At 38.6% G+C, this 25,877-nt stretch overlaps 1 protein-coding gene across 1 annotated transcript; it reads left to right on the top strand.

Moving 5' to 3' along the window:
* Nucleotides 1–543: 543 nt before the first annotated feature.
* On the top strand, nt 544–20,320 carry LOC109030683 (uncharacterized). Its single transcript, XM_072300767.1, has 4 exons — nt 544–669; nt 16,011–16,329; nt 17,845–18,225; nt 20,069–20,320. The coding sequence occupies exons 1-4, from the start codon at nt 544–546 to the stop codon at nt 20,077–20,079; spliced, it is 837 nt and encodes a 278-aa protein (XP_072156868.1). The 3' UTR covers nt 20,080–20,320.
* Nucleotides 20,321–25,877: the final 5,557 nt, after the last annotated feature.

The raw sequence follows: 25,877 nt of genomic DNA, 5'->3' as shown, positions 1-25,877 counted from the left end.
GAACGGGCTCTCGTGATTGATTTTTGACTCTTTTGAATACCACTTGACAATGAAAAGTAAAGTTGTTAAGAATTTCTAATTTTTTAGTTGAGGGGCTTGGAGGACAAGGTGGATACGTGCAGTCTTTGCAATCTCAAGAAGTTCGTGTCTCGAAATTACATGGATCCTTCAGGCTCAAAGAAAGCTCAAAATAACTTGTTGATACTTAGAAATCGGGATTTGGGAGCAAAATTTTCACAGAATATGCATTAAAACGAGGCTTACTTGAGATTCTTGATACTTCAATTTTTTTCAAAAACTGCACTTATGCGCCTAGTCCTCCAAATCCCTCAATTTTTCTAACCTAAAACCTAATTTTTTTTTGAGGTTGTGTTCTTCCGTTTTGAGCCAAACGATACATCGAACCACTATCGAAGGATCCATCGCTGCTCTGTGTAGTTCCGGGTGCTGCTGGGAAGGTTCCCTCTAAGAGTTGGGATGTTTCCTCGAAAATCCTTTCTTTCGGTGGAAGCTCGGCAAGTCTGTCGGAGGATGAGGATGAGGATGAGGTGGATGGTTGAAAGACGGGCAGAGCAAGGAGAGCCAGAGGCGAGCGGTGTCCTTGGCCTCCCATCATTGCGGCCGTTCAACCGCCTGCCGAGTCAATGGCACTGTTCCTCTACCTCTACGGTATGCGATCAATTGCTCGCTCCCAGCCCCCGCTGCCACGTTCACCGCCGAGAGGAAATCACGGGCAATCCAGGTGTCCTCATCGTCTTGGGTCTGGAAAAATCTCGCGCGAAAATGGATCGTATTCGATACTGGTTCTATGTATCGTATCGTTTGGTTTAAAACAATATAACGTAACCTCCAACAAACATTTTTGGATTTAGGTTGGAAAATCTAAAAAAGAGGAAATGTCCACACTTTTACTTTCAGTGCCATGTGGTGATAAAAACTAGAGAAAAACGCCTCAAACTTCGAGAGAAAAATATAAATTGTATTCGATGGAGGTTCGATGTATCGTTTGAGTCAAAGCGATATAACGTAACGTCTAACAATAATTTTTGGTTTTAAGTTGGAAAATCTGAAAATGAAAAAAAAAAAAAAAAAAACCCATCAATTTCACTTTGCCTGGAAGACATTCACGCAAAAAAGGATCCTATTTGATACTGGACAGAGGTACTGTTTGGTTCACAACGATAGAACATAATTTCAAACAAACATTTTTGGATTCAAGTTGGAAAAGCTGAAAATGAGAAAATTCCCAACAATTTCACTTTTCATTGCCATTTGGTACTCAAGAGAATAAAAAATCTATCACAATTCCGTTCCCTCGAATTTCTAAATTAACTTTTGAGGCTATGCTTGCATGTTGAACCAATCGATTTTGTAAAATCTCACCTGTGTGATGTAAAGAATACGATCTATACGATCACCTGTGCTACTAAGTAGAGTACCTAGATGAGAAGAGTACAAACGTCGAAGTAAAGAGCTTATAGGGCTTTATAAAGGGGGCTGCCCTTAAAGTACGTGACGCTCTAGGGGGGAGGGGGGTTGAGGAAAATGTTACACCATTTTGTTCATACGGGTTAAAAAATAGGGACTTTCGTCACAAAAGCATTACAAGAGGGGAAGGGGGGGGGGGGTCAAAAAGAGCGAAAAAGTGCGTTACGTAATTTAAGGACGACCCCAAAAGGCAGCCTACCGTCTAGCACAAAAAATGCCACTGCCTATCTTCGGATTCCAATATAAAACCAAAATGGCCAAGAATGTTCATGAATGAGAGTTCTACCGCAAAAATGAACGCTGAAAAATAACGCTGAAGAAATAGGGATGATACATTTTGGATCTTGTGTGTTTTTACCACCAGAGAGAGTCACGTAACTGCAGGCTCATACTCCCTCCCTCCCCTTCACAGTAAACAATTTTGCGGCAGTTTCCGCTCCTCAAGAGTTTCGGCAGCTGGAGCCGAGATTTGCGGTCCCGGCTGCTGGAATTTGGCAGAATTGCCGAAAGTGCGGCATATTCTACTACTGAGGATTTGGCAGATCTGCTGAATTTCGTCAGCCGGGATCGCAAATCTCGGCTCCAGCTGCCAAAATTCTCGGGGGTGTGGATACTGCCGCAAAATTGTTCACCGCGCAGAGCGTTACATAATTTATAAACGCTCCCTGAATCACAATTTAAGCCGTATGAGGCCTCTTGTCTTTAAGGAGCAGTTGAGATTAAAGCCCTTGGCCTCTCTGAAACTAAGCGTGTCCATAAGCGGCTCTGGTGGACTCCTCCGGACTGAATTTGCAGACCGGAGGAAGAACTCACAACTCCGCTCGTTTGTTGCTCTTGTATCTTCCATCTCCTCTTTCTTTTCCCGCTTCCTCTCAGCTCCGCCTCTTCGTTCCGTCCGCTGCCTCCGTCCGAATCCTCCTCACGAAGCCACGCCGGGCAGCCGCAATCGCGGCAGTCACCGACGGACGCAGAACAACCTGCAGAGTCGCGATGTCGATGGAGGTCTCACCCTACACAAACTCCAGCATTATTTCAGCATTAACTGCATTAACTACTGAATACTTCGATGAACTTTTGAAAGCAGTGACGGATCCGGGAGGGAGCTTGGTGGCATGGATCTCCTCTCCCCTGAAAAAAGAAAGAAGGAAAAAAGGAGGAAAAGAGGAAGAGAAAAAACTGCTCATATCTACCGAAATGTTTTTCAGACAGAAACTGTTTAGTCAAAGTTTATCAAACCAAAGGTTACGCAACACCGCAGAAATAAATATTACATATCCTGAAATAAAATTATGCTAAAAGAGGTTTTACACGTCTGTCTTAAATTTTCAAATAGAGTGCATTTTGCAAGAGGGGACCAGGAACATTCCAATGTCGCTAAAATTGTGCAACTTTATTCACGTTGCAAATATAAACTAAGCCCCGTAAACAGATTTTATCTTTAATTCTTTACTCAAAAAAAAAAAAAAAAAAAAAAAAAATCCGCCCTAAAGTTGAAGCAAAAATTACATTGTAACTTTAACTGTTTTCATGATTTCAGTGATTGCATTGCAAATAATGCATAATTCTCACAACGTTGAAATGCTCTAGGTTCCTTTTTGAATATTGCCCTCTCCTTTCCGGCTCACCCTGGACCCGCCACTGTTTGGAGGGCCCTTTGACTACATCAATGACACTTAGAACCTCCGGATTACGGAAATTTTGTTGGTACCGTGTGACCATTAGCGTGCATCTTCATAGTTGTCAACGGGCACCAGTAAAATGAATGGAGACTTTAACGCAGGGTTAGCAAGATAAGCGTCATAATCAAGCATTCGCTGCTCACATGATGATGTCCCTTCGGGTTTTGGATGCAACTACTTTACTTCATCGGAAGTCTTTGTTGCGTTCGCGACAATTGAAGGCGCTTTGTTATTTCTTCATTTCTCACTTTACATCATCGGGAAAAAAAAAAGCGTTGACCTCCGATCTTAATTTTTATCCCAGTCGATTTTACTGCTTGGATTGTTTGTGCGCGGAATTTCTTAAATGTATTGCCTCTAGTCCCGCACATGAAATCGATCGAATTTCACAAGAAATTTACGCGATTCGCTCATTCTTGTAATGGGGCTTGTTTATTCTTGGAGACTTTAATGGAACAGTAGACAAATTAGCAAATATTTCCTTAGCCGTCCTCTCCTGAATTAATGTTGGGGTGCCTTTATTATAAATACACTGAACCAAGAAAAGAGGCATCGCGGATTTGTCAAAATATGGAGCTCTTAGGGCTCAAAAGGGCAGCCAATCTTCTTACAACGTTACAAAAATGAGAAAAATTATGCAAACTATAAGTCAAATACGTGCTTTACAAGCGACGAGTCGTAAAGATTGTAGTCATAAATGATTCCGGATATAGTTTGATTTCAGAGGTTGGCTGCTGTTTTGGGCCCTGAGAACTTCATCACCTAACCTCAAAATTGCCGAAATGTCCATACTCTCCCCATATGGGTATAAATAGAGGGAAATGTGGACAAGGTGACGTCATCGGGGGAGGCGGCCGGGGACGGCGACAACGGCGGTGCGTAACGGCTGGAAATCGTCATTACTCACGTTTTGTTGCGTGGCGGCCCGGCGCGGCGGTGACGGAGTCGTCCGTTCCTGCGATCGGTCTTTTATTCATCACTTTTGCTTTTCATCGGATGTTCCTGCCCGCGACGACGGCGACGGCGACGCCACTCGACGCCGCCGGATCCGACGCTTGACGAATGCCGATTCCCGATTGCCGATTGCCGATTCCTCCTCGCGATTGTCGCGTCTCCGCGGTGACGGCCTCGCATGCCTCTGAATAATATTCGGTTCAAGTGCCCGGACATTGATGTCGGCTCCAGAGCCGAGCCTTTGCTTTGCAGCTGGAAATGATATGGATTGCATTTTGCAAAAAGGAACCACTAGCATTGCAATGTTGCTAAGATTGTGCAACTTCTTTTGTCTTGGAGGAAACCCCCGATTATCCATTAATAGTTTCTATTTTACTCGCTAAAAACTGTGAATTTAAGACAAAAATTACCATCTAAATTTCATAGTTTTTCACGATTTCCGCAATTTTATTGCAAAGGATGAAGTCGCACAATCTTAGCATCATTGCAATGCTAGTGGTTCCTTTTTGCAAAATGCAATCCACATATTTCAGAGACCTCGCACTAAGGATCTAAGGGTCGTATTTATAGTCGATCCTTAAATAGCTCATTTCGGTCGTAGAGAAAACACAATTAGGTGTTTGCATCTTGAGGATTTTTTACCCCGTGACGAAGGTCGGTACAGGGACTAAAGCAAAATCTGGAATTCGAGGTATGAAAAATAGATCATAAAGTCCGATTTTTTTGCTCTATCAACTCATGATATAATTTTAAACACTTTAAAAAGATTGACTTCTTTCCATATACCACACCATTTCCAAGGAAATCGATGATAAAAATCGTCCTTACCGACCTAGGTCATCAAAAAAATCCAAGATGTCTGAAATGAAAGGACCTCCTTTTTTCTCTATGCATATCCGTAGGATTCTTCATATAGTTCACACTGTAATCAACGGCGTGGCGCGCGTTTCGATAAATCGATTGAGCTGCCATTTAAGGCAATGAAACATGATCGATAAACAGGATGTTCGCAACGAACACCTTGATACTCGATTCATTACCACAGCTTCAAATAGGGAAATGTCGAATCGATCACTCACGCTTCGCTAATGATTGCGATCAAGGGAGGTTTGGGTACATCATTATGATAGCATCATGAAAAAGACAATTTTTGCAAACTCCGATTGAAATTCAGCAGTGTACCTAACTTTGGAAACGGATATGAATTACAAGCGTTTGCCACTGCAAAAAGCATAAAATCTGAAAAAAAATTCCATGATTTTGACAAACTTTAAGGTAGGTACGGACCTTAACTTAAAGTCGACCGATATCAATGGAGGTTCAACTAATATTAGCAAAGAGCCGACCGCTAACAGCGGAATGGAGAATTTGCAGGTGTCTGAAATTTTGTAAAGTCCATCTTTGAAATGGAGTTACTACAAAAACTGAGCACGAGAAAATCCTTGGTTTCTAACTTGAAAAATTATTGGAGGAAAAATGACAAAATAACCTAATCTAGTAAAGTATATGTGTTAAATGGGAAATAACACCATCTGACGTCACAAGAAGACACACTTCCTCACTTGTAAACCTATTTCCCTACAATATCCCTATTTCAGAGGAAATTTATAAAAAATACTGTGAACTCAGGGCGTCAAGTACTCTCATATGAAGGAATAAAGATTTTTGCGCAAACTCTCCATTCTTGACCTCTCTGTACTGGGCATTTCCATGAGGGCTCCTATGATTCGCGTAGGACTTGGCAATAGAGTATCACTCCTAACCGCAATGTCGTCTCCTGAGCAAATAATCGCAACTCCTCGATTGTCTCGTGATTTCAGTATTCGAGTGGGAACGAACGAGCTCTTGCATAAATTCATGTTTCTAGTGAACTCGAATTTCAAGCGGCGAGTAGAATATCGCATTCCGAATTGGCAGCCGAGGAGTGCCGTAAGCCTTACTCTACGCGATAAGTTAGTTGGGAATGGAGAGCCCCGATTGATTCGAATGGAGAGACTTATAAATTATTTAAAGGGCCTTTCGGGTCACCGACCTTCCTTCATCCGACCTTCTTTTTATGGGATTGCAATGGACCCTCAACGGGGACGCTCAAAGCGGGAGATTCAGCCAGGGTTTTAAAAAGAGGGAGTGAAGCTATTTTCATGGGGGATGGGACAATGAACCAGTGGCATGGCATGCTTTGCGACATATCGATTGATCCATCATTTAAACCTAAGGAAAAGGATCGATAAATAGGGTGTCCGCAACGGACACTTTATAAGAGTCGATTCTTAACCATAGCTTTAAATGGGAAAATCTCAATAGTCGATCACTCACGCTTCGCCACCGCGATGAACTGCCAGACAAGGTGCTTTAAGTATTATGATATGTCTCTGTTCATTAAAATTTCACGTGGAACACGATTTTTGCAGCGAAAATTATTGAAAGTAGCTGCTACCCAATATACTATCGTTTTTCGATGCATAGATTCAAACTTCCCACTCATAAGAAAAAAGAAAAGAAAAATTATCTTTTGAAGTGAAATCGCATAATAAAGCATTATCGCAAAAGTCTCCAAGGTAAAATGGCAACCTTAAGTTTGACGCCCCAGCTCAGCTGTTGAATGTTTTTATACTTTGCACAACACAGAGTGGGGAAGGAACTTTGCTTGATTGAGAGGCCTGCCGAAACTGTTGCAAAGCTTTCACGGGACAATTTTTTTGTGGGAGGAGGCTAATTATTTATTACTATTATGATTTGTTTATATCAAGAAGTGTGCTAAAATTACAGTAAGGCTATTGCAGTATTGCCCTTTTCCCATCAAATGACGTCGCTGCGTAAGATAATTTTCCTTCTTCTCCAGCTGATCTCATTTTCTCCTGTATGTACACAACTTACATATATGATGACAATGATGAGATTTATTTCTCCGCTCCGCGGACAAAATGCGTAAAGTTTTGAATGAATGATTAGATAATAATTTCGGAATCATATCTCGAGAAATACTCCTGAACTTCCATGGGAATTAATGTCTTTCAAACTTTCTAAGTAAGTATGTTCTGCATAAGTATTATTAATTAGAAACGTCTTAATATCTTCGAACGATTTCGATAAATTTAAGGGGGCACAAAACTAGATGACTGTCACAAAAATGAAAAATACCTTTATTTTCAAAAATTACAGGTAAGTTATTGCTCAGTAAAAATGAAACAATGACAAAGAATACAACGAAAAATTGCTTGAATGCCAAAGAAAGACTCATGAGAGTCTCCTGCAATTTAAGAATATAGATTAAAGTGAGATAGGTAAAGCATGTTGAGAGTCTCGCAAATTGAAGGCGCATCATGATTTCCAAAAACTAACTCTGACAGTAGCATGGCTGTGACCGCAGTGTACATTACGAATGAAGTTTTCTCCGTGATAACTTATCAAACTTTACAGAATTAAACAAATCAAAAGTTTTAAAGTACATCAAACCCTCAGTGTAGTAGCGGAAATTACAAGCGACGTGTAATTCGTAAGATATAATTCCTTTAGCAGAGAAATGACGGTATTTTGTAAGCTTGGCATGAGGCTGCCCACTATGAGAGAGGATATGAGCATTTCAGAAGCGTCTAACAGAATAAAACGAATTTAGAAGGGGATGTGTGCGCGTTGAAGTGCGATCATTAGAATGCATTTACTATCGCAGAGAACAAATCTGGTGTTGAAAATTTAATTTGAATGGAGGTTTCTAGTCAATTTCTCTCATATTAAGCTGCAAAAACTTGAATTTGTTCAGAAAATAATCATCTGCGCTGAAAAAAAATCTTAAATTTGCCGACAAGAAATATATTTCCTTGAATCATCTATAATGTAGCTGCTAATTATACGCTACTTTTTTGTAATTTCCAAGCATATTTTTCTTGTTCCCTCAGAACTTTGGTCGAATCAAGACAGTGGCGATAATTGAAAGCTGGCAGCATTGTTTTTCCTCCATTTAGATGTGTGTACAACAATCGATAATCGGTAAAGCAGCTTGCCTCATCTATAATCGATATTTAAAATGGATTTAAATGGAAGCAACACAACGTTGCCAACCTGCAAAATCGCCCCTAAATCAACATGAAAAATATAACATTTGACGGCAAATTCAAGAATCATCATGCCTGATTCAAGCAATTTTTTCCCTTATGCTCCTATCGTGTTATGTTGTTGGTGGCAGAACGTTGCGTTGCGTAACAACAAAAAAGAATAGAAAGAGTAGGTGACTTCTCAACGATCACTGGAAAAAAAAACACATTGGATCTAGATTCCAGACTCTTAAAAACATCGACAAGAAAAAGTACTTATGATTTAATCAGAATCTAGCTTAAATCAAGAACCAAGCCTCTTAATTTAAGCGGATTCCGTTTTGATTCAAGCAAAAATCCGATTGAATCAAGAGCATTTTTTCTTGTCAAGGTTTTCAAGAGTCTGGACTCTAGATCCAATGTTTTTTTTTTTCCAGTGATTGCTCAAGAATAAAACTTCATTTACGAAAAGAAAAATGCAAATAATCCATCCGTCTCCTCCGGCGGTAGATCGCCGTCGGTCGGTGATTCGCTGCCAGCTCTCAACCAATGGCAGTATCCAAAACGCAGATAAGTTCCCCTTCGATTGAAGGAGCAGGCAACACGCATCACAAGCGAGCAAAAGCCTCAATTTTACCGGCGCGGCGCGGCGGCCGCTCCGCACCATGAACTTGGAGAGGATGACCGGAGAGGATGGGAAGAATCGAGGTAGTTATCTTGTCCGATGCAGGACTGGTTCCGTGTGGATGTGAACTTCAGCGTGCATCTGCATCGTTGCCGAATGAGACACTGTGATCGGTGCAAAAAATGGACGGAGACTTTAACGCAAGGTTAGCAAGATAAGCGAGCACTCGCTGCTCACGCATTCTGCCGTGCTAAGGAAGAACGCCGTATGAACATGCGAGAGCTGCCAAATTTTCCTCGGCAAAATTCTTATTTTTAAGAAAAGTTATATTGGTATTAGTTATATTGGTATTGGAATAGTGGTATTTTTCTTTGACATTTTCAGGAGTTTTCGGTGAAATTGCAAACAAAATCATCTAAAAAATTGGGAGAAAAATATTCATAAGTTTACCAGGCAATTCGTGTTTTGTCAAAGGAAATTTGGCAACATCTGAAGGTTCATACGGCGTTTCTACTTAGAATGGCAGCATTGGTCTTGCATTATATGAAAGATTTGACTTACAATGCGTTCAATTTCGGAATTCTGCTCTTTTAATTTCTGTCTAAAGAGTTTGCGGGTTCATGACTTTTCTTAATTTTTTTTTTTTTGCCCGTTTAAAGGAACTTTTACGAATCGTTTCTAAGTTCTCGAGGTGCCGTGAAGTAGGTAGACCAACATTCCGGCTATGATACCCATGTGATCAAAAAGTCATTGACCACCCCGATGATTTTTTTGTGAAGTAAGTTATCGAGTTGAAACTTTGGGGATGTCTGTACGTCAAAATGAGGTAACTCTTAGCGGCTTATCGGACGGAGACACGAATCAATACTTTTTTAAAATAGCAAACCTCGCTTTGTGGTACTTTGTACCTTGTACATTGCTAGAGGACCCAAAAAAAATCAACAAGTAAAAAATAATATTCAGCCCCCCGCTATACAAAAGTATGCCATCAAAGGCTTTATATTACACCGCGTCGCATTTTTCTTGAGAGGGCCACCAAATTTCAGGTCGCTTTGAAGTTCTCAAGTATGCATGAAACAACAACAGAACGTGGTATAATCCTTTTTTCTCGGACGTAAAAGCATATGTTTGAAATCTGATGAGCCCTCACGTGCACAAAGTCCCATGCTCTTTAGGGTGCACGTGAGGATTTCGTTACGCCCCTTCTCACGCTGAGCGGCGAATCGTGAATCAGCCTTAAGTTCAAGGAACTTTTGCATACAAGTCCAGTTTACAATCCTGTGCTATAAACGAGTCTCTCTTCTTCCTGTGCTTATTCTTCTTCTCTTGCCTTCTCTTTCCGTTCCTCTTGGCGTCTGAGAACCTCACATTGCAAAGTCGTGCAAACAATTCGATTTTTTACAAGAATATACCTGTGCAATTTGTGTCCCAAGTCTGATATTTTCATCTGATGAGTCTTCTGATATCAGGTGAAAAATCATTGAAATTCTCAGTCAGAAGAACCCGAGAATCCACAGTTAAAATTTTAATTTGTAAGGGGGACTTTGGCAACATTGATATGAAGTTACGTTATTTTGTGAGGAAAGTGAGCAATTGAGAGACTTGGAAGTAGCATTAATCCATTCTAGCAACGCTGGATGGACGTGGGTACGTGGGTGTCGATAAAATGAAGGCATTTAAATAAAAAAGAACTATCTTCGACGTGGCTTGGGACCTGTTAAGCATGTATCCTTACAGGTCTCAGGGCCCAGGTCATGATGGAGACGGTTTCTCTTGATTTAAAGACGTCTAAATGCCAGTCTAGGACTCTAGGAGGATATTTTTGCATAGAGTTTAGATGATTGGAATCTGCCTTGCCTGCTAATGTATTCAACGTGAGACCCTCCGACGTGAAGCATTCCGTCTATTTTCGGCCTAGCGCGCGACTTACGGGAGGAAGAGGTAATTAATGGGAAATCTAAGTCTGATCAGCACCATTCATGCATTTTTTTTCATTGATAATTTTATATTGTTTTATTAAATCTCCATCTTCCTTGTAAATATAACCATCGTATTCATAAAACAAGTGTGGTGAGTGAGTTTCACTATCTTATCGACATAGGCTTGAGCATATTCGAAAACCATAAGCATAGATCGAAATCATGAGGTAAATGAAAGTCATGAAAAACGACATGGCTCGCAATTCGGGGGACATGGGTGAATGTTGTTAAAAATTTGCGTTAGATCATACTTTACGCTGGTGACATAACCGTACCATGATATCACGTAAACAGGTGACGTACTAGTTGCCCTATAGAAACGTATGTATAGGGTGTCCCGCGGTAAACGTCAAATTGCTGGAGCGCTGTGGCGATTTTGCAAGTTGGCTACCCTGTTTTTTCTCCATTTAAATCCATTGAAAATATCGATTTAAGGTGAGGCCAGCTGCCTCACCAAGAATAGATAATTTTATATACATATAAGTAGAAGAAAAAAAAAACTGTTGCCACCTTTCAAAAATCGCCACTTCAAGAGCGTGTTTTGGATCTGAGTCTTCATGCGTTGCATTAAACTAAAACTTATTTTTTTCCGAAAGTGCCCCCTGTCACACTTATACCCCCCTCAATTTTTTTGAAATTTCCGGAATTTTGTGACGAGTAAGGACCAATTTACTAAGATAAATGTGCTTGGCTGAAGCACAATGATTCTTAATTTTTCTGCCGACAGTTTTTTCTTATTTTGATTCGAGCTAAATTTCTGTGGGGACAAGAAAACATGATTTGGTATAGCCGAAAAGTATCTCAAATGAAGCAGCTTTATTCTTAACAAAAAAAAAATCTCCTTGATGGCAAATTTAAAAACCATCATGCATAGCCAATGACTTTTTTCTCAGTGGTAACTAAAAATGTCTACCACACCACCTTCCACCCCTCATGTACTTAGTGCCAAAATCATCCAAGATCTCAACGATTTCAAATTCTTATCATGTCACTGGTAAGTAAAGGAGGCTTTCATTGGTAGGTCTTGGACCCTCAAGGGTAAAAAACTTCGTTCTCCCAATTTTTGACCTGAACACTTGAAAGGTTAGGAATTTTGAAACAGTGTGCTTGAATCAAACAAATGAAACCTTGAAGGTTGGACTTTTCAGTTTATTTCTCATACGATAAAAAGGTGCTGTCATACAAAATTAGTAAAAAAAAAAGGTATAAAGGTTTTTTGGGCACTTAGTAAACTTTATAAGTAATCAATCAATAAAGTTGAGCATCGCGTATATTAAGTCGTGTTCCTTGTACACACAATGATGATCTCTTGCACGTATTTATTAGCTGGTAATATCTATCTGTAACTTCATTACACAAGATTTACTCTAGAATATTGATGAAGTTGAGAGTCACTCACAAATTGGAAAGCAAAGTTTTCACGGCGCATCGATGATGATTTAACCTTTAAATTCAAGTAAGACGAGATGTTGGAGTTTTTTAGCCAACGTGCGTAAAAAATTCAGCTTAAAGCTGAAATCTCATTAGAGAGAGAAAAAGCTCACACACAAGCACAATTTTCCCTCAAAGAGATTTGCTGTTTGGAGCAACACTAGTTACGTCCATTAAAGTACGTCCATTGAAGCATATCTCTTTGAGGGAAAATTGTGCTTGTGTGTGAGCTTTTTCCCTCTCTAATGAGATTTCAGCTTTAAGCTGAATTTTTTGCGCACGTTGGCTAAAAAACTCCAACATCTCGTCTTAAATTCAAGTGTTCAAAGAAATTTTGAGAATCACTGTGGAACCTTCCACAGGCATTAGATTTTATCAGCACTCGTAGTATTAGTTTAAGAGGCAGTTATGTATCGAGTTGCATGCGAGACAGAACGATCAAACGTGACTACGATGTCGATTCAACCGACGATTTTGACAATTTTTCAGTGAAAATAATGAAATTCCAATTTTCACGGGAGTATCGACACCCTCATATCGGCAACGCTGTTTTGCCCAATGGCTAATATTCTGGAAGGATGTCTGAGCAGGCCAGTGGAAAAGTTTACCACTGGGTTACCTTTATTCAAGCCGAGGAATTCGGTTATGCCGAGAATCCAAGGAGATGACATCAGCCATCATCTCGTCATACCAAAGGAAATAAATCGGGAATTAATTCCCAGCGCTTATATCAGAAACCTCGTAAGCCCAAAGCCACCCTGCTAAGGTCTATCATTTTTATCTATGACTCTATTCATCGTTGTAGTCATGAGTTATAATCCACATGTATGTTTAAAAATGATTATACGGAGCCCACAGAACTTTCCCTGCTATGCATTTTTTATGGTATTTTTAAGGAAAAATAGGGAGGAGAAATATTCTATCAGACACTAAACTATATTGAACAGGAAAGAAAAGTGGCTAAGAACATTTGAACCAGAAACAGTCACAAAAATCCCGCAGTTTTTTTGTAAACCATGAGCAGCAAATAAGTTTTAAAATGCTATTTTTTAAAATGTTGCGCATTAAAACTCCATGATATTTGCTGTGATGAATATTTAGAGCAGATCAAGTTAGTATATCAGGATTATTAGATGATGGTCACGTCTAGAAGGGCTGTAGATATTTTCGCTCAATCTAAGCAACGCTTCGATGGACTTAGGTCTTTTTAGTCTCAATCGATTCAGACGAGGCAGCAAATTTTCCAGGAGAGGCGGCCGTTAAGTCTAAGGTCAAGCTATTTTTCCTCTCGACAAATTTTCAGGATCTTTTGCCCCTGGTATAAATGAATGTGCGGTCGCTTAAAAGCACTCAGAACTTATCCAGTGTCATTCCTTTCCTCTTGTGGTCTTCGAGTTATTGATCGTGCAAAATGTTTACATCCGTGAGTACACCCTTTTTTACGTTCATTTTACTTTATCAGGATCAAGGGTGAATTATAATCTTAAAAAATTCAGAAAATATTTGTTCGCTGTTATTTGTTCGTTTTTTGTGAATTCGTGCAATTTTCAAGATTGCTTTTTTTCACGGGGAGATTTGGGTGAGAAGAGGAGGGGGTTGAAAATTTTAGATTTTGAATTAATGTGAACGCAAACAAAAATTTCGGAATGGATTAAGAAATCAAATGTTACTCCATTCCCCAAAACAACGTCGTTTACATAAGTTGCAATTAAAAATTTAGACGACAGCTATTTTGTTAACTTTTCTGATAGCTCCAAAAATATATGTGGAGTTAATAAAATCGCAAATTCTCCCTTTACGCAATTATTGTCATTGAAGTTTTGCGAAATGTATCTCTTGAGTTGCTAGATAATATACGCAATGAAAAAAAAACAAAAACAAAAGTTGCGCTGTGGTCTGCTTTTGTTAATTTTTTTGTTTTCGTTGAAGAAGACACTAATCAGAAAGTACTGGATCGCTGATAAAATCAGTAAACTTTTAATGATGTACAAGTAAAGATAAAACTTAAAATGTACGGTTTGTGTTTTTTGATCATAATACGGAAACGTTTAGTATACGTCAAAGGGTAAATTTTAGACTTTTTTTGTACAAAGTAATAGACCTGGATTATCCTTCATGTTTTTGATGCCGTTTTCGTTCAATCTCAGACACGATCTCTTTATGAAGCAGATACTCAAATTGGTTGATTTGTGTGTTTGATTTATGAACAAAGTTTACTGCGAAGCCAAAAGTAAGGGAAAATGAGATGTAGAGTAAGATTCCAAGCTTTACTCATTTACTATCCTGCAGTGGAGAGGCGTGAATGATCAATTATCGATGTGTCCTCATTTGTAGCTGTGTTAAAGAATCGATTATTAAGGTGTCCTTGCGAACACCCTGTCTATCGACCCCATACCATTGGTTTAAATGTTCGATTCATTGACAAATCACAAAGCATACCATGGCACTGCGTCCTGAACGGAATAAAGAAAACTCACACTTGCGAATCTTCATTCATCATGATGAAGGTCTTAAGAGGCCAAATATGCCTATTTATCCGTCATCAGTCAAAATTAAAATATAGCATGTTATGCAAATATCTATTTAAGAATCATGTTTATTAAAAAACAAATTAAGAGGAAACGGGTCGGGGGGGGGGGGGGTACCCTAAGGCATCATTACATAATAGTAGTGAGGGCATCTTTAACGCCGCACAAAGCCCCTGCAATCTTAAGAAAGGCAAAACAGTTTGCATCACTGTTGGAAGACCAACTCACGCTGCACTATGTGGCGGCTCCATAGAGTGAGATGACACCACGAATACGAAATCATAACGTTCACACTTTAATTGAAATTAATATAATTTAGTTTATTCATTAGTTTGAAGTTAAGCCTCCATACCATAGTGTTACTTATTAATATAATTGCGTTATCTGGCTTTTTAAAAATTAAACTTCCTCTCTGAGGCATAAAGTCACAAATTTTCTTCGATGTTTCCTGCTTCGAAAAAATTATACGCAACATTTTGAAACTTCGAGGAAAAAATTCAGGGATCTGTGTTTTTACAAAATCTACAGCATAGATTTGTGACCTTCTGCGCCCAAGACTTAAAATTAATTCATGGTCTAGAAGGTTAATACATTTTAGATTGAATTTCAAACTAGCTGCGTATATAAATACAACGAAGGCAAACGTAGGTTGGCAACGTAGGTTGGCAACGTAGGTTGGCAATCGAATTACACTGCTTTCCACTTCCTCCTATAAATAACAATTTAAAAAGCGGGTAACAAGCCTAAAATTTCTCGAATAAAACCAAAACGTTTTGGCTGAAAACTCAGCCCTCCTCAGTTGGATAAATAAAAAGAAAAATGGTAAAAATCTAAAATAGCACCTGGCCGTACCTTTCAAAGCGAGAATTTTTTAACAATGCAGGCACTATTTTAGATTTTTACCAATTTTTTTTATTTATCCAATTGAGGAAGGCTGAATTTCCAGCCGAAACGTTTTGGTTTTATTCGTGAAATTTTAGCCTTGTTACCCGCTTGTTAAGCAGTGGCGTGGCGTGCTTTGTGATATATCGATTTTTATGCTATTTAAACATATGATGGAAAAGGATCGATAAACAGAGTGTTCGCAGCGAACACCTTAATAATCGATTCTTTACTATAGCTTTAAATGGCATAACATTCGATACATCGCAATTCACGCCACGCCACTGTTGTTAACTTGTTATTTATTGTATATCTTGTCACGAGCTGTGGAGCGTCTATCATATCTCATTTCCACTATATCACAGTCTCATTGACTGATGCTTACACACTTTTTGGGTATTATTTCATTTCAGGTGTCATCCTGGATCTTCGTGTCCACCTTGGCGCTAATCTCGGCGCATGCGGCCTTCAACGAAGCATACAGCGGGTCTCACCGTAGTAGTCCCTTTGCCCCTGCCGGCCATCATCCTGTGCCCCTGCAAAAGCAGCAAATTTTCGCCGTTGATGGGTACAGCAGCTCCCTTGCTGGAACCCATGGCAACCTTGCCCCTGGACATGGTTACGCGTACTACGGTCCTCAGGGATCCGTCACCTTCTCCCAAAAATCAAGCACGCCTGTCCAGTACGCTCCTCAACCAGGACCATACTCACCTCCGTTCCTTCAACCTCACGGTAATAAAGTTACAATATATTTATAGTCGTTAGTTAAACACCACCGTTTTGGCCATGTGTCATTTTATGTGAAATAATCGGAATACATCGATTTATCACAACACGGAAAAAAAAAATTGCTGATTCAACAATTCAATTGCTAAAAACAGTGAGTGCAATGTTTCAACGCAGATTTTACAACAAAAAAATGCTACTTTAACCACCCCCGTGGTTAAATTAGTTTACAATGTGGTTAAAGTAGCATTTTTTTGTTGTAAAATCTGCGTTGAAACATTGCACGCACTGTTTTTAGCAATTGAATTGTTGAATCAGCAATTTTTTTTTTTTCCCAGTACACAAAATGTAAAATATATATTAAAAAAATCGCGGTTCATGACAATTTTTAAGCAACCCATCTTAAAGTTTGTCACAGTCATATAATTGCTTTCCTTCGTGTTTTATATTTTTTGTAGCGATAAATTATTGCAACCCTCAGTAATTGCGCATTTATAAAGCAAGGGGAGCCGTCCTTCCAAAGTTCTGAGGAATTTTTTCGTCGGTCTATCTAATGTCTCCTATATCCTCCTCTTCAGGGAGTCGGCACTTCCTCATTCACTCTAAAACCCCTTTCGCCACCCTCTCACTGGGCAGACTCTTCGTCTTCTTCCAGTAGGAATCCAATCAAGTATCTTCTTTGGCAGCCTCTCTGCCGTCATTCTGTTCACCTGTCCAGTCCTGGGTTGGGGTGGGCAGAATATGCACTCCTGGCCTAGGTTATAATCATGGGTTAAATGCTTGCTGGTTAGGGTAATATCATGAAAAATGCTTGAGTCCCACTGAAATGTTTGTGTCTCCCTTATTTCTTCATGTCACAACTTGAATTTTTCAGGATTTATACATACTCGTAATGCATTGTAGATTGACAATACCTTATTAAAATTAATTTAGCTTCCCTCCGAAAAAAAAAAAATTCAGCTAAAAATTTAACGAGTGGAAAATGGTCCGGAGAAACCCGTATACATCCGAGCGTAAGCCCTGGAGGACGGCGCGCGGATCGCGTATATTTACGGGCGTAGGGATCAACAGATATTTTACCGTGATAGGTTACCTGTTAAGTTTCACCGTTTTTAGGTGATATTTGACGTTAAAAAAAGTTGAAAATTGCATTGTGAGGATACCCAAATTTAAAAATTCTACCTGTGGAGGATACCCTCAGCTGGACCCCCTCCTCAGTCTCCCTCACTAAAAAAATATATGGTCGATTTTACCATACTCTGACACAATGATCTGAGGGTGGTCGTCTACACTGGACTTTATGATAGCATTTACTGTACTATAGTAAATATCACCAGAATTCTGGTGAATACTATTACAATTCTAGTTATCCTCACTAAATAGTATTACTGTGTCAAAAATCAAGAAGACTTACAGTAGATTTTACCATACTTTTTTTCTGTGCTTTTACGTCTTTCCAAAGGTTAACTCTATATGCCTCGAGTGCTAATACATGCTAATGAGGTTATTCTTTACCCCAAGGTTACGCACCAGCAGTGCAAGCTGATCAGCCTGGCCCTGCTTACGCACCGGCTTTGAGCTACGCACCCCAACCAGAACAATACGCTCCGGCTTACGCGCCTCAGCCCGACCAATACCAGCCCGGCTACCCGGCCTACGCTCCTGCATACACGCCTGCCTACACTCCAGGCGCCGCTCAGCCCAGCTACCTACCACCATACGGTCAAGCACCTGGATTATACACTGCTGGAGGATCATACGCGCCAGCTTACCTTAACGGATACCCTGCCCAAAATGCGCACGTTTCACATGGGCCACAGTACATTCAAGGCCCAGGATTCAGCCCAGCACCAGCACCAGCCATCGTCAAGAAAAAGCGATCGATCCCTTCTGAAGTCGAAAGTAAGTTGAACAAGTAAAGTTAGGGATTAAAGGAGAGTGTGTATGATGCAGTCGTCAGTGGCAATTTTGCAAGTTGGCATCACAGTGTTTTCGCTCCATTTAAATACATTACAACTATCGATTTTAGGTGAGGCATGCGGCCTCACCAGGAGTCGATTGTTCTGCAGTTATACCGAAGAGAGCAGTATATGTGAAACTAAATCGAGTTTCCTTTAAAATTCGGCTAATCTCTTTGAGATAAAACCACTGAAACAGCTAAAACAGCAAAATACATCTTAAATATTTGGAGATGAGACATATGAAGAAGGTGTGAGTGCGCAAAAAATGACGTAATTTCAGGCAAAACAGCCGTAAGTGACATTATTCCTCCAGAGAGCCAATGAACACAGTGCTTCCAAGTAAACTGCCGCCCTCTCCTGCCAATTTTCAACCTGGAAATATGTTTGTTGTGTATCCAAAACGCAACCACGAGAGCATGCAGAAGATATCACTTACGGCTGTCTTGCCTGACACTAGCTTAACATGAAAATGAATAAGCTGCTCTCTGCTATCACGACAGTGTTGTACATACATTAAAATTGAGGGAAACTAGTGCTGCCAACTTTTCAGAGCCGCTACTGATAGTTGTACTTTACCAACTCGTTTCAGGTTATGTCAGCTAAAAATTTCTGTCTGTTACGGCGACAAAACAATTCCGGTTATCGTGAAACTACCCAAATATGTTGTACGAGCTGATTTTAGCTCATTTCATACACGACTCCCTGAAGGCGTTTCATGTGCGAAAGTAGCAGAACCTGTTGGAGAACGAACGAAGTAGGGATTGAGCGATTCATTCAATCTCACTTCTGTTGTTCTCCACCAGTGTGCTCTACTTTTACACTTAAAACGCCTTCGGAGAGTCAAGTAAGTAATGAGCTGAGATCGGCACGGGCAACAACTTTGGAACAACAATTGCTGCAGACGCAGCTGAAGGCGAAATAAAAACAACCGTATTCTACACTTTGAACAACATTTCAGCTCTTTAATTTATTTTTGGCCTGTTGCAAACTTTTGCTAGAGCAAATATAAGAATTGTTTCTATCAGTAAATGTCTCGAAAATCACAATGAGCGCATTGGTAAAGTTTGAAATACACTCCCAACTTCATAATCTGTGTAAAAATATTTGCGTCATTTTGAGCTCCCCGCTTCAAAAACGATACTACAGTGAGATGTGCATTCCAAACTTTGTCAATACTCCCATCGAGATTTGTAAGACATTTACTGATAGAATCAACTCTTATTTTTGCCCTAACAAAAGTCTACAACAGGCCCATTATAATCAATAGATAGTTGTATTTTATGATCTTTTTATGGGGGATTCTCGAAAAGCTTTTCACGATAAACTAAGGATAAATACAAAGTAAAAGATACCGCGCTACAAATTTGGAAGTTTAGTCTAAATTTCCAAGACAGAAAAAGCGCCATCACCACAATGGTGTTGAAGAAAACAAAACCAAGACAAAAACGCATGAAAAATGCGCTATTCAATGGCTCAATCGAAAAAAAGAAACTTCGCTCTCATTTTTACCGATGTTTGAGTGTGATAAAACACGAGACAGAATTTGGATCTAAGAATTTGAAAAATCCTTATATTATTCAGGATTTGATACAGCAAGCTATTTTAGGCATCAATAAAAGCAAGTCTCCAAGATGAGTTTTGAAAATGCGTAAGTTTACGTTGTTTAGTTTTGTAATAAACTGATCCATGAAAAAATCCAAATTAAAGGATGGCCTACTCTGTATTTCTATAAACGAGTTTATTCGCTCGGATGACAGGACGACATTCCTTCCATTTTGTTTCAGAATCTGCTTGAGACACAGAGAAATCAAAATATTTTCTTATATCAAAGCAAAATGACTGATTAATCCTGATCTCTTTGACGTCTGCCCGGAAAGAAAAATCCAGAACTCTCAGATTACCTGACGACATAAGTATGACTTTAAATTAAACTCAATCTCGGCTACATCAGAAACAAGCAAAATTTCATCAATTCCTCCATTATAGCACTCTCAAAAGTGAAATGTTATTGTTGTACACCTGATCTCAGCAGAATAATGTCACTCTGAAAGTAAGAAAACTTCAATAATAATGAAATAAAAAAAAATGAAAAAAAACTGTGGATATCCTTATTTCCTCCATATTCCATTCATAAAAAGAGGTTAGTTTAATCCTTAATCTACCCAAAAGGATGAAAATAAACGGAAAAGCTGTTTGGAATTAGGTACTAGATTGGATTCCTCCTGGGAGAAGACGTAGGGGACGCCCAGCAAAATCGTGGATTGGTGGCATTCAAGATGAAATCACAAGATGCCATTTACCAGATGACCTCTGGATCGATAGGCAAGGATGGCGATTAGGTGTCGCAGAGCGCCCGGGCGCGCTGTAAAGCGACTGGAATGTATGTATGTATGTTTGGAATTTCAAGTATCAGAGGTGGTGTGATTTTTGAGTCAAATAAGAATAAGAATAAGAGGAGTGCGGAAACATTTAACACAGATGATATCCGTGTCCGCCTCGTAACGCCTGCAATTCTCAGGTAGGCAATATATCTCACTGATAAGTTGTTCAGCGCAACAACACATATGAAGGCGGAGCAGGGATTGACGAGGATGGATCTTTGTATGATGATGATTGTCATACGATTGTCAATTAACCACCTGCTTGATACATCCTGAAATTTTAGATTTTTAAAAATCTCTTAAATATAAAGTATTCTCCAGTTAGCTAGGTATATTCATGCTCAATACTTCATCCGAATCTAATAAAAATAAACAACTCTGAGAACACGGCTTGCAAATTCTGGAGGGTACATAAAAAGTAAGCGGTTAAAATTGTAAGTTTTCAAGAATCTTGATCCATTAACGAAGTCAAAAGTCTAAGAGAAGACGATTTTTCAGAGCATTTCGGGTGTTAGGGGAGGGGGGGGGGTCCGGAAAAAATCTGAGGACCTTCTGATACCAGATACTACAGCGGTGTAGCGCAGGAAGTTTCAAATAAAGATCGCACGATGACAAGAAATGTCTCATAGATTAGAAAGTTCTTATAAAAAATGTATCCATTAACAGAAAATTGTAAATGCCAAAAATTGCTGAAAATATCCTATTTGAACGAGCATTTTGAAATTTGGGAGAAGGATCAGACAATCAGACACTGCTAGGCATCAATTTTAGAGGCGTTAGGTACATTTCTTTACTTAATCACCGATGTTTCGATTCGGTGACTTTGGAAATATTTTCTCGTTCTTTAATTATAGCAGGTACAGGTACATTATGGTTAGGGTCATGATAACTGTTTGATTATGTCAACTCCTTTTAGAATGTATGATTGGCATAATGGATGACGAAATAAAAGTTATACAGCGAAATAAGCACATCTCTTCCTACATTGCTACCTTACGTTATCCAGGTAAGTGACAGTTCCTGATTGAAAGGAATTTTATTAATACTAGACCAATTTGTATATTGTCATGAACGACAGTGTCTTTTTAAAAACAGCAAACATTTATCATACCTTCTCATTTGTTAATTCCTTGGGATTTTAATTTTGCATCTTTTTCCTCCTTCAATTTTTCGATTCCTCTTAACCATCTCTCTTCCTCCTCTTTTCAGATTGTTCGCTTAAAACTTCGGAATTCCACTTTAATTACTGAGCATGTAGTATTTCGAAATGATATTTAAACCGTTCGAAATGTCATTTCGTTATGTAACTAATCCTTTCTTTTTGAAAAATCAAAATCGCCAGTATTCTTATGATAATTTGGGAGACCAACTGAATGTAACTGTATTCATCACATTTGATCATAAAATCTAACCATATAGCAGACTCTCAGAAAAAAAATCATATTTTGTTTTCTCTATTGATTTTTTATTGACTGCAGCTTTTCGTCTGTCTGGCAATTTTTATAGTCGTCGACAAGCTTTTATGAGCGTATTTAAATTTTTTTACAAACTGATGAGACTTTAACATCTAACGGGCATCCAAAGGATAAAAAAGTATGGTTCGTAAAATTAAAATAATGAAAGAGCAAGTCAATAGAAAAAACTGTAAATATATTTCCTTCATCCGATAAAAAAGTAAAAATAGATAGAGAAAAAAGTATCCGTTTTCCTCGATCAGTTTCGGCAGTAAAATTCGATTGGTTGAAATATTACGCGATGAAAGCAAAAGTAAAAGATTTAAATTCAAATGGCAGCATTCGACTCTAGACACAGCATGGGTAGATGTCGCTCAAATTAATAGGGCTAAATAAACTAAACTAAATTTCGAGTTTGAGCAAAAGTGTCACATAGGAGAATTTCGGAGAACGTTATTTAAGGTGCAAAAAACAAACATCTTGACCCATAAAGAAACCTTTTTAATTATCTTTGAACGCGAAACGTTGTAGCTGTTGTGTAATTAATTGAGACACGCATACAAACTTATGAAGTCCCTTGGCACTTATGTTTTTCCTCATTATTCCCGTAAATTTAATTTTTTTATCACTGAATGTGCGGATTTAATTGATTCTCGACAAAGCGACGCCAATACAATGATTAAAAAAGAATGAATAAAAAAAGTCTCTCCTATTTTAAGTACCAGTTAACTTTTCACGCCCCATAGACTTTGCTATTAGCTCTTTGGAGTGGTCCCAGCAGTACGAAATAGAACTCTTTTCAAACATTCTTTTACCTTGCTATATACCTACTCTTGTGTGTGAATTTTTCAAGTGCGCTTCAGTCACCGAAGACTGTTGCCGATATTAGATACCTGAAAATTCAAGTCAAAATCTTTCAGCGAAAAATAAAGATGGGATGACCGTGTCTATACAGCAATGCTAAATCGCATTATTTGAGGAAATTAATTTAACCTATAGTCCTATGCGTAGTGCATTAGTTACAGAGTAACTGAGTAATATGACAACTATGTGCTATGTAATGGCTCTTGACCCATTGAATTGTTCTCGGCTGGAGTAATGACATTTTTTGCTGTCTTTGCCAGAGTATCTGAGTCACCGACATGCGTCATTTTGAATATCCCTGCATAGAATCAAGTGAAATGAGAATTTCACTTGATCCCCTTTGTTGATTTCTTCACATTGTTCTGGATGGGTAGGATGTATAACGGAATTCTGGAAAGATAATCTTTTCAAAATTGTCAATTAATGTGGATCAGTGGAGTAGTTTTTATTGGTATATAGATAAATTACGATTTAATGATATCGAATCTCATTTTTTATTTGTTTTTTGCCAGTAACGCGAGACTAAAGCATGAATCTAGGAAACTTTTACGGAAATTTGAAGATAGAAAAAAAAGCAGCCTTGACCAAAATAGCGTGGTCGCTACCATAGTAGAATGGATATTAGTCTCAACGTTTCTGCTGTGCTGAAAAAGAACGTAGTGAGATCATTCATATGTTGCCATATCGTCTCCGATAAATCAATTATTTAATAGAATGACTATGAATATTTTCCCTTTGAATTAACAGAAGATTTGCATGAAAGTGCAAGTAAAATTCTCAATAAAATCTTAAAAAAATTATTTACAGTTATTCTCGGGAATTCGTGTTTTATCAGAATAAATTTGGCATCATCTGAATATGCATAAGGCGTTATTCCTTAGCACGTCCGAATGCATAGATATTCGATAGTTTTACCCAATTATGCAGATACGAGCCACGCCCATGATGAGCATCCCTTACCGTGACCACGCTTATCATTTCGTGGAAGTCGGACAGACTGAAATGTTTTCTCCGAAATTCGTCGTGTGACACGATCAACAGGGTGAACGGCTATTCTCTAAGCTGACAAATAAGCCAATTTATCAGTAGATTTACACATTTATTTTCCAATTCTGTCGTATAAAATGTAAAATCAAAGGTCAGTCGATCGATAAGGAGAAAATGAAAGGTGAAACTTAGGAAGGAGCCTCACGTTTTGCTGAACTTGGAAACTTGGGAAAACAACTTTGTGGACGTACGAGTATTTCAAATACCCCTCGCGTCCAGTGGCGAAGTGAGAATGATCGAGTAATCGATATTTTTCCATTTGAGGCTATGTTAAAGAATCGATTATTAAGGTGTTCGCTGCGAATACCCTGTATATCGATCCTTTTCCATGGTTTATATGACAGATGAATCGATGTATCGCAATGCACGCCACGCCACTACTCGCGTTACTTTATAATTAAATTAATATCGTCCTCACAACGACATTAATCTAAAGACCCTGATTACTGGGAAAACGACGAATAATCGTTTTTCCACCGTTACTTTTCGATAAATCTTGCGGGACTTTGTGTTTATTTTTGTAAGCTTAAAATAAACGCTCACAAAAATAAATGAAAATCGTGCATAATTCATCCAATGGTAGTGATGGAAAAACAATTTTTTTGTCGTTTTTCGATTACGGTCGTTTCGACAGAGGACTATTCAATTGTTTTCTACGAATCGAGAAAACTTGATATCATAAAAAAAGGGTTCTAGTCAATCGTGGTGATTTGTTACAAATGGAACTTTTTCATGTTTTAAATAAAGTTAAGCGGAAAAACACTGAGACCAGCTGGGAAAATGCATGATAGAATTTCAACCTACCATACGCCTAGCTGCTTTGTCACGTTCTTTTCCCACCTTTTTGGAAAAATATAATTTCAGGATCAAGTCAGGTGCTATCATTTTGTTACCTAATTATATTCTTTTTGAAGAGCAAGTATTGAATAAAAATTATTTTTTAAGCGGTCAGGAGCTTCGGTGAGACCACAGGTGTACTTCCATTAGACCCAATTTTTCATACTGGAGATATTTACTACCTAATATTGCACGTATAAGCTACCTTTCGCAAGTATAAAACATTTGAATATTAGCTGGAGTTTAATACAAACGTATGAAACATGAAATCAAGCACGGTCCGCCCAATGGTCTAAATAGTGCTGTTAATCGACCTTGAAAGAATATGAAAATCAAATCGTTTTAAAAAATGGGAACTGGATAAAAGTATCTGAAATATAAAACTGAAATAAAATAAAATGGGTAAAATAAGTCATACAAAATTGATATCGACTAAGAATTATAGATCTTTTCTATAAAAGTTGACCGGATGATCAAAATTTAAAAGGTAAATACATAAAATGGGGGTGAGGAAAAAAGCAAGAAGTAAGTAGGAAAATATTATAAAAAAATTGTTTTATTTGTTTTGTTAGAGACGATAACGGTCCTTACCGCATCAGGAGCATGATAATCAGTCAAATAAATTGATGCTAATTAAAATTCAATGTTAAACATATTTCAAAAGTTGGGAAAAAGTGACTTGGTACGAAACTTTCCTTTTAATTTAACTATCTCAACGGTGAAATTAAAATCAATCTTTTACGGCATTAGAGCCAAAAATATACCGGCCTGTAACATATCCGCACCTGAGACATTCCACATGCTTTAAAATCTCACAAGACTTTGTAGTTAAGACAAACTTTGCAATATTGGTCCAAAAAACGAAACGAATAAATAAATGAGTTTTTTGAATGGACAAGGAGTCTTTACTATGAAAATATGACCAAATTCAATTTAATATTTCTTTTTATAGAAAACGAGGTAGAGATACAGTTTAGGTACGGTGACAATCACTGACTAACCGAGCACTT

Source organism: Bemisia tabaci, chromosome 5 (genome assembly GCF_918797505.1).
Source record: "Bemisia tabaci chromosome 5, PGI_BMITA_v3".
Lineage (NCBI taxonomy): Eukaryota > Metazoa > Arthropoda > Insecta > Hemiptera > Aleyrodidae > Bemisia > Bemisia tabaci.
This window is presented reverse-complemented; position numbering and strand designations above follow the sequence as displayed.

Excerpts from the sequence above, each read along its gene's own strand:
- LOC109030683 (XM_072300767.1), top strand. The coding sequence starts at position 544 with ATGAGGTGGATGGTTGAAAGACGGGCAGAGCAAGGAGAGCCAGAGGCG. Across the intron at positions 670-16,010 it reads ACTGTTCCTCTACCTCTACG|GTGTCATCCTGGATCTTCGT; the intron begins GTATGCGATCAA and ends ATTTCATTTCAG. Across the intron at positions 16,330-17,844 it reads TCCGTTCCTTCAACCTCACG|GTTACGCACCAGCAGTGCAA; the intron begins GTAATAAAGTTA and ends CTTTACCCCAAG.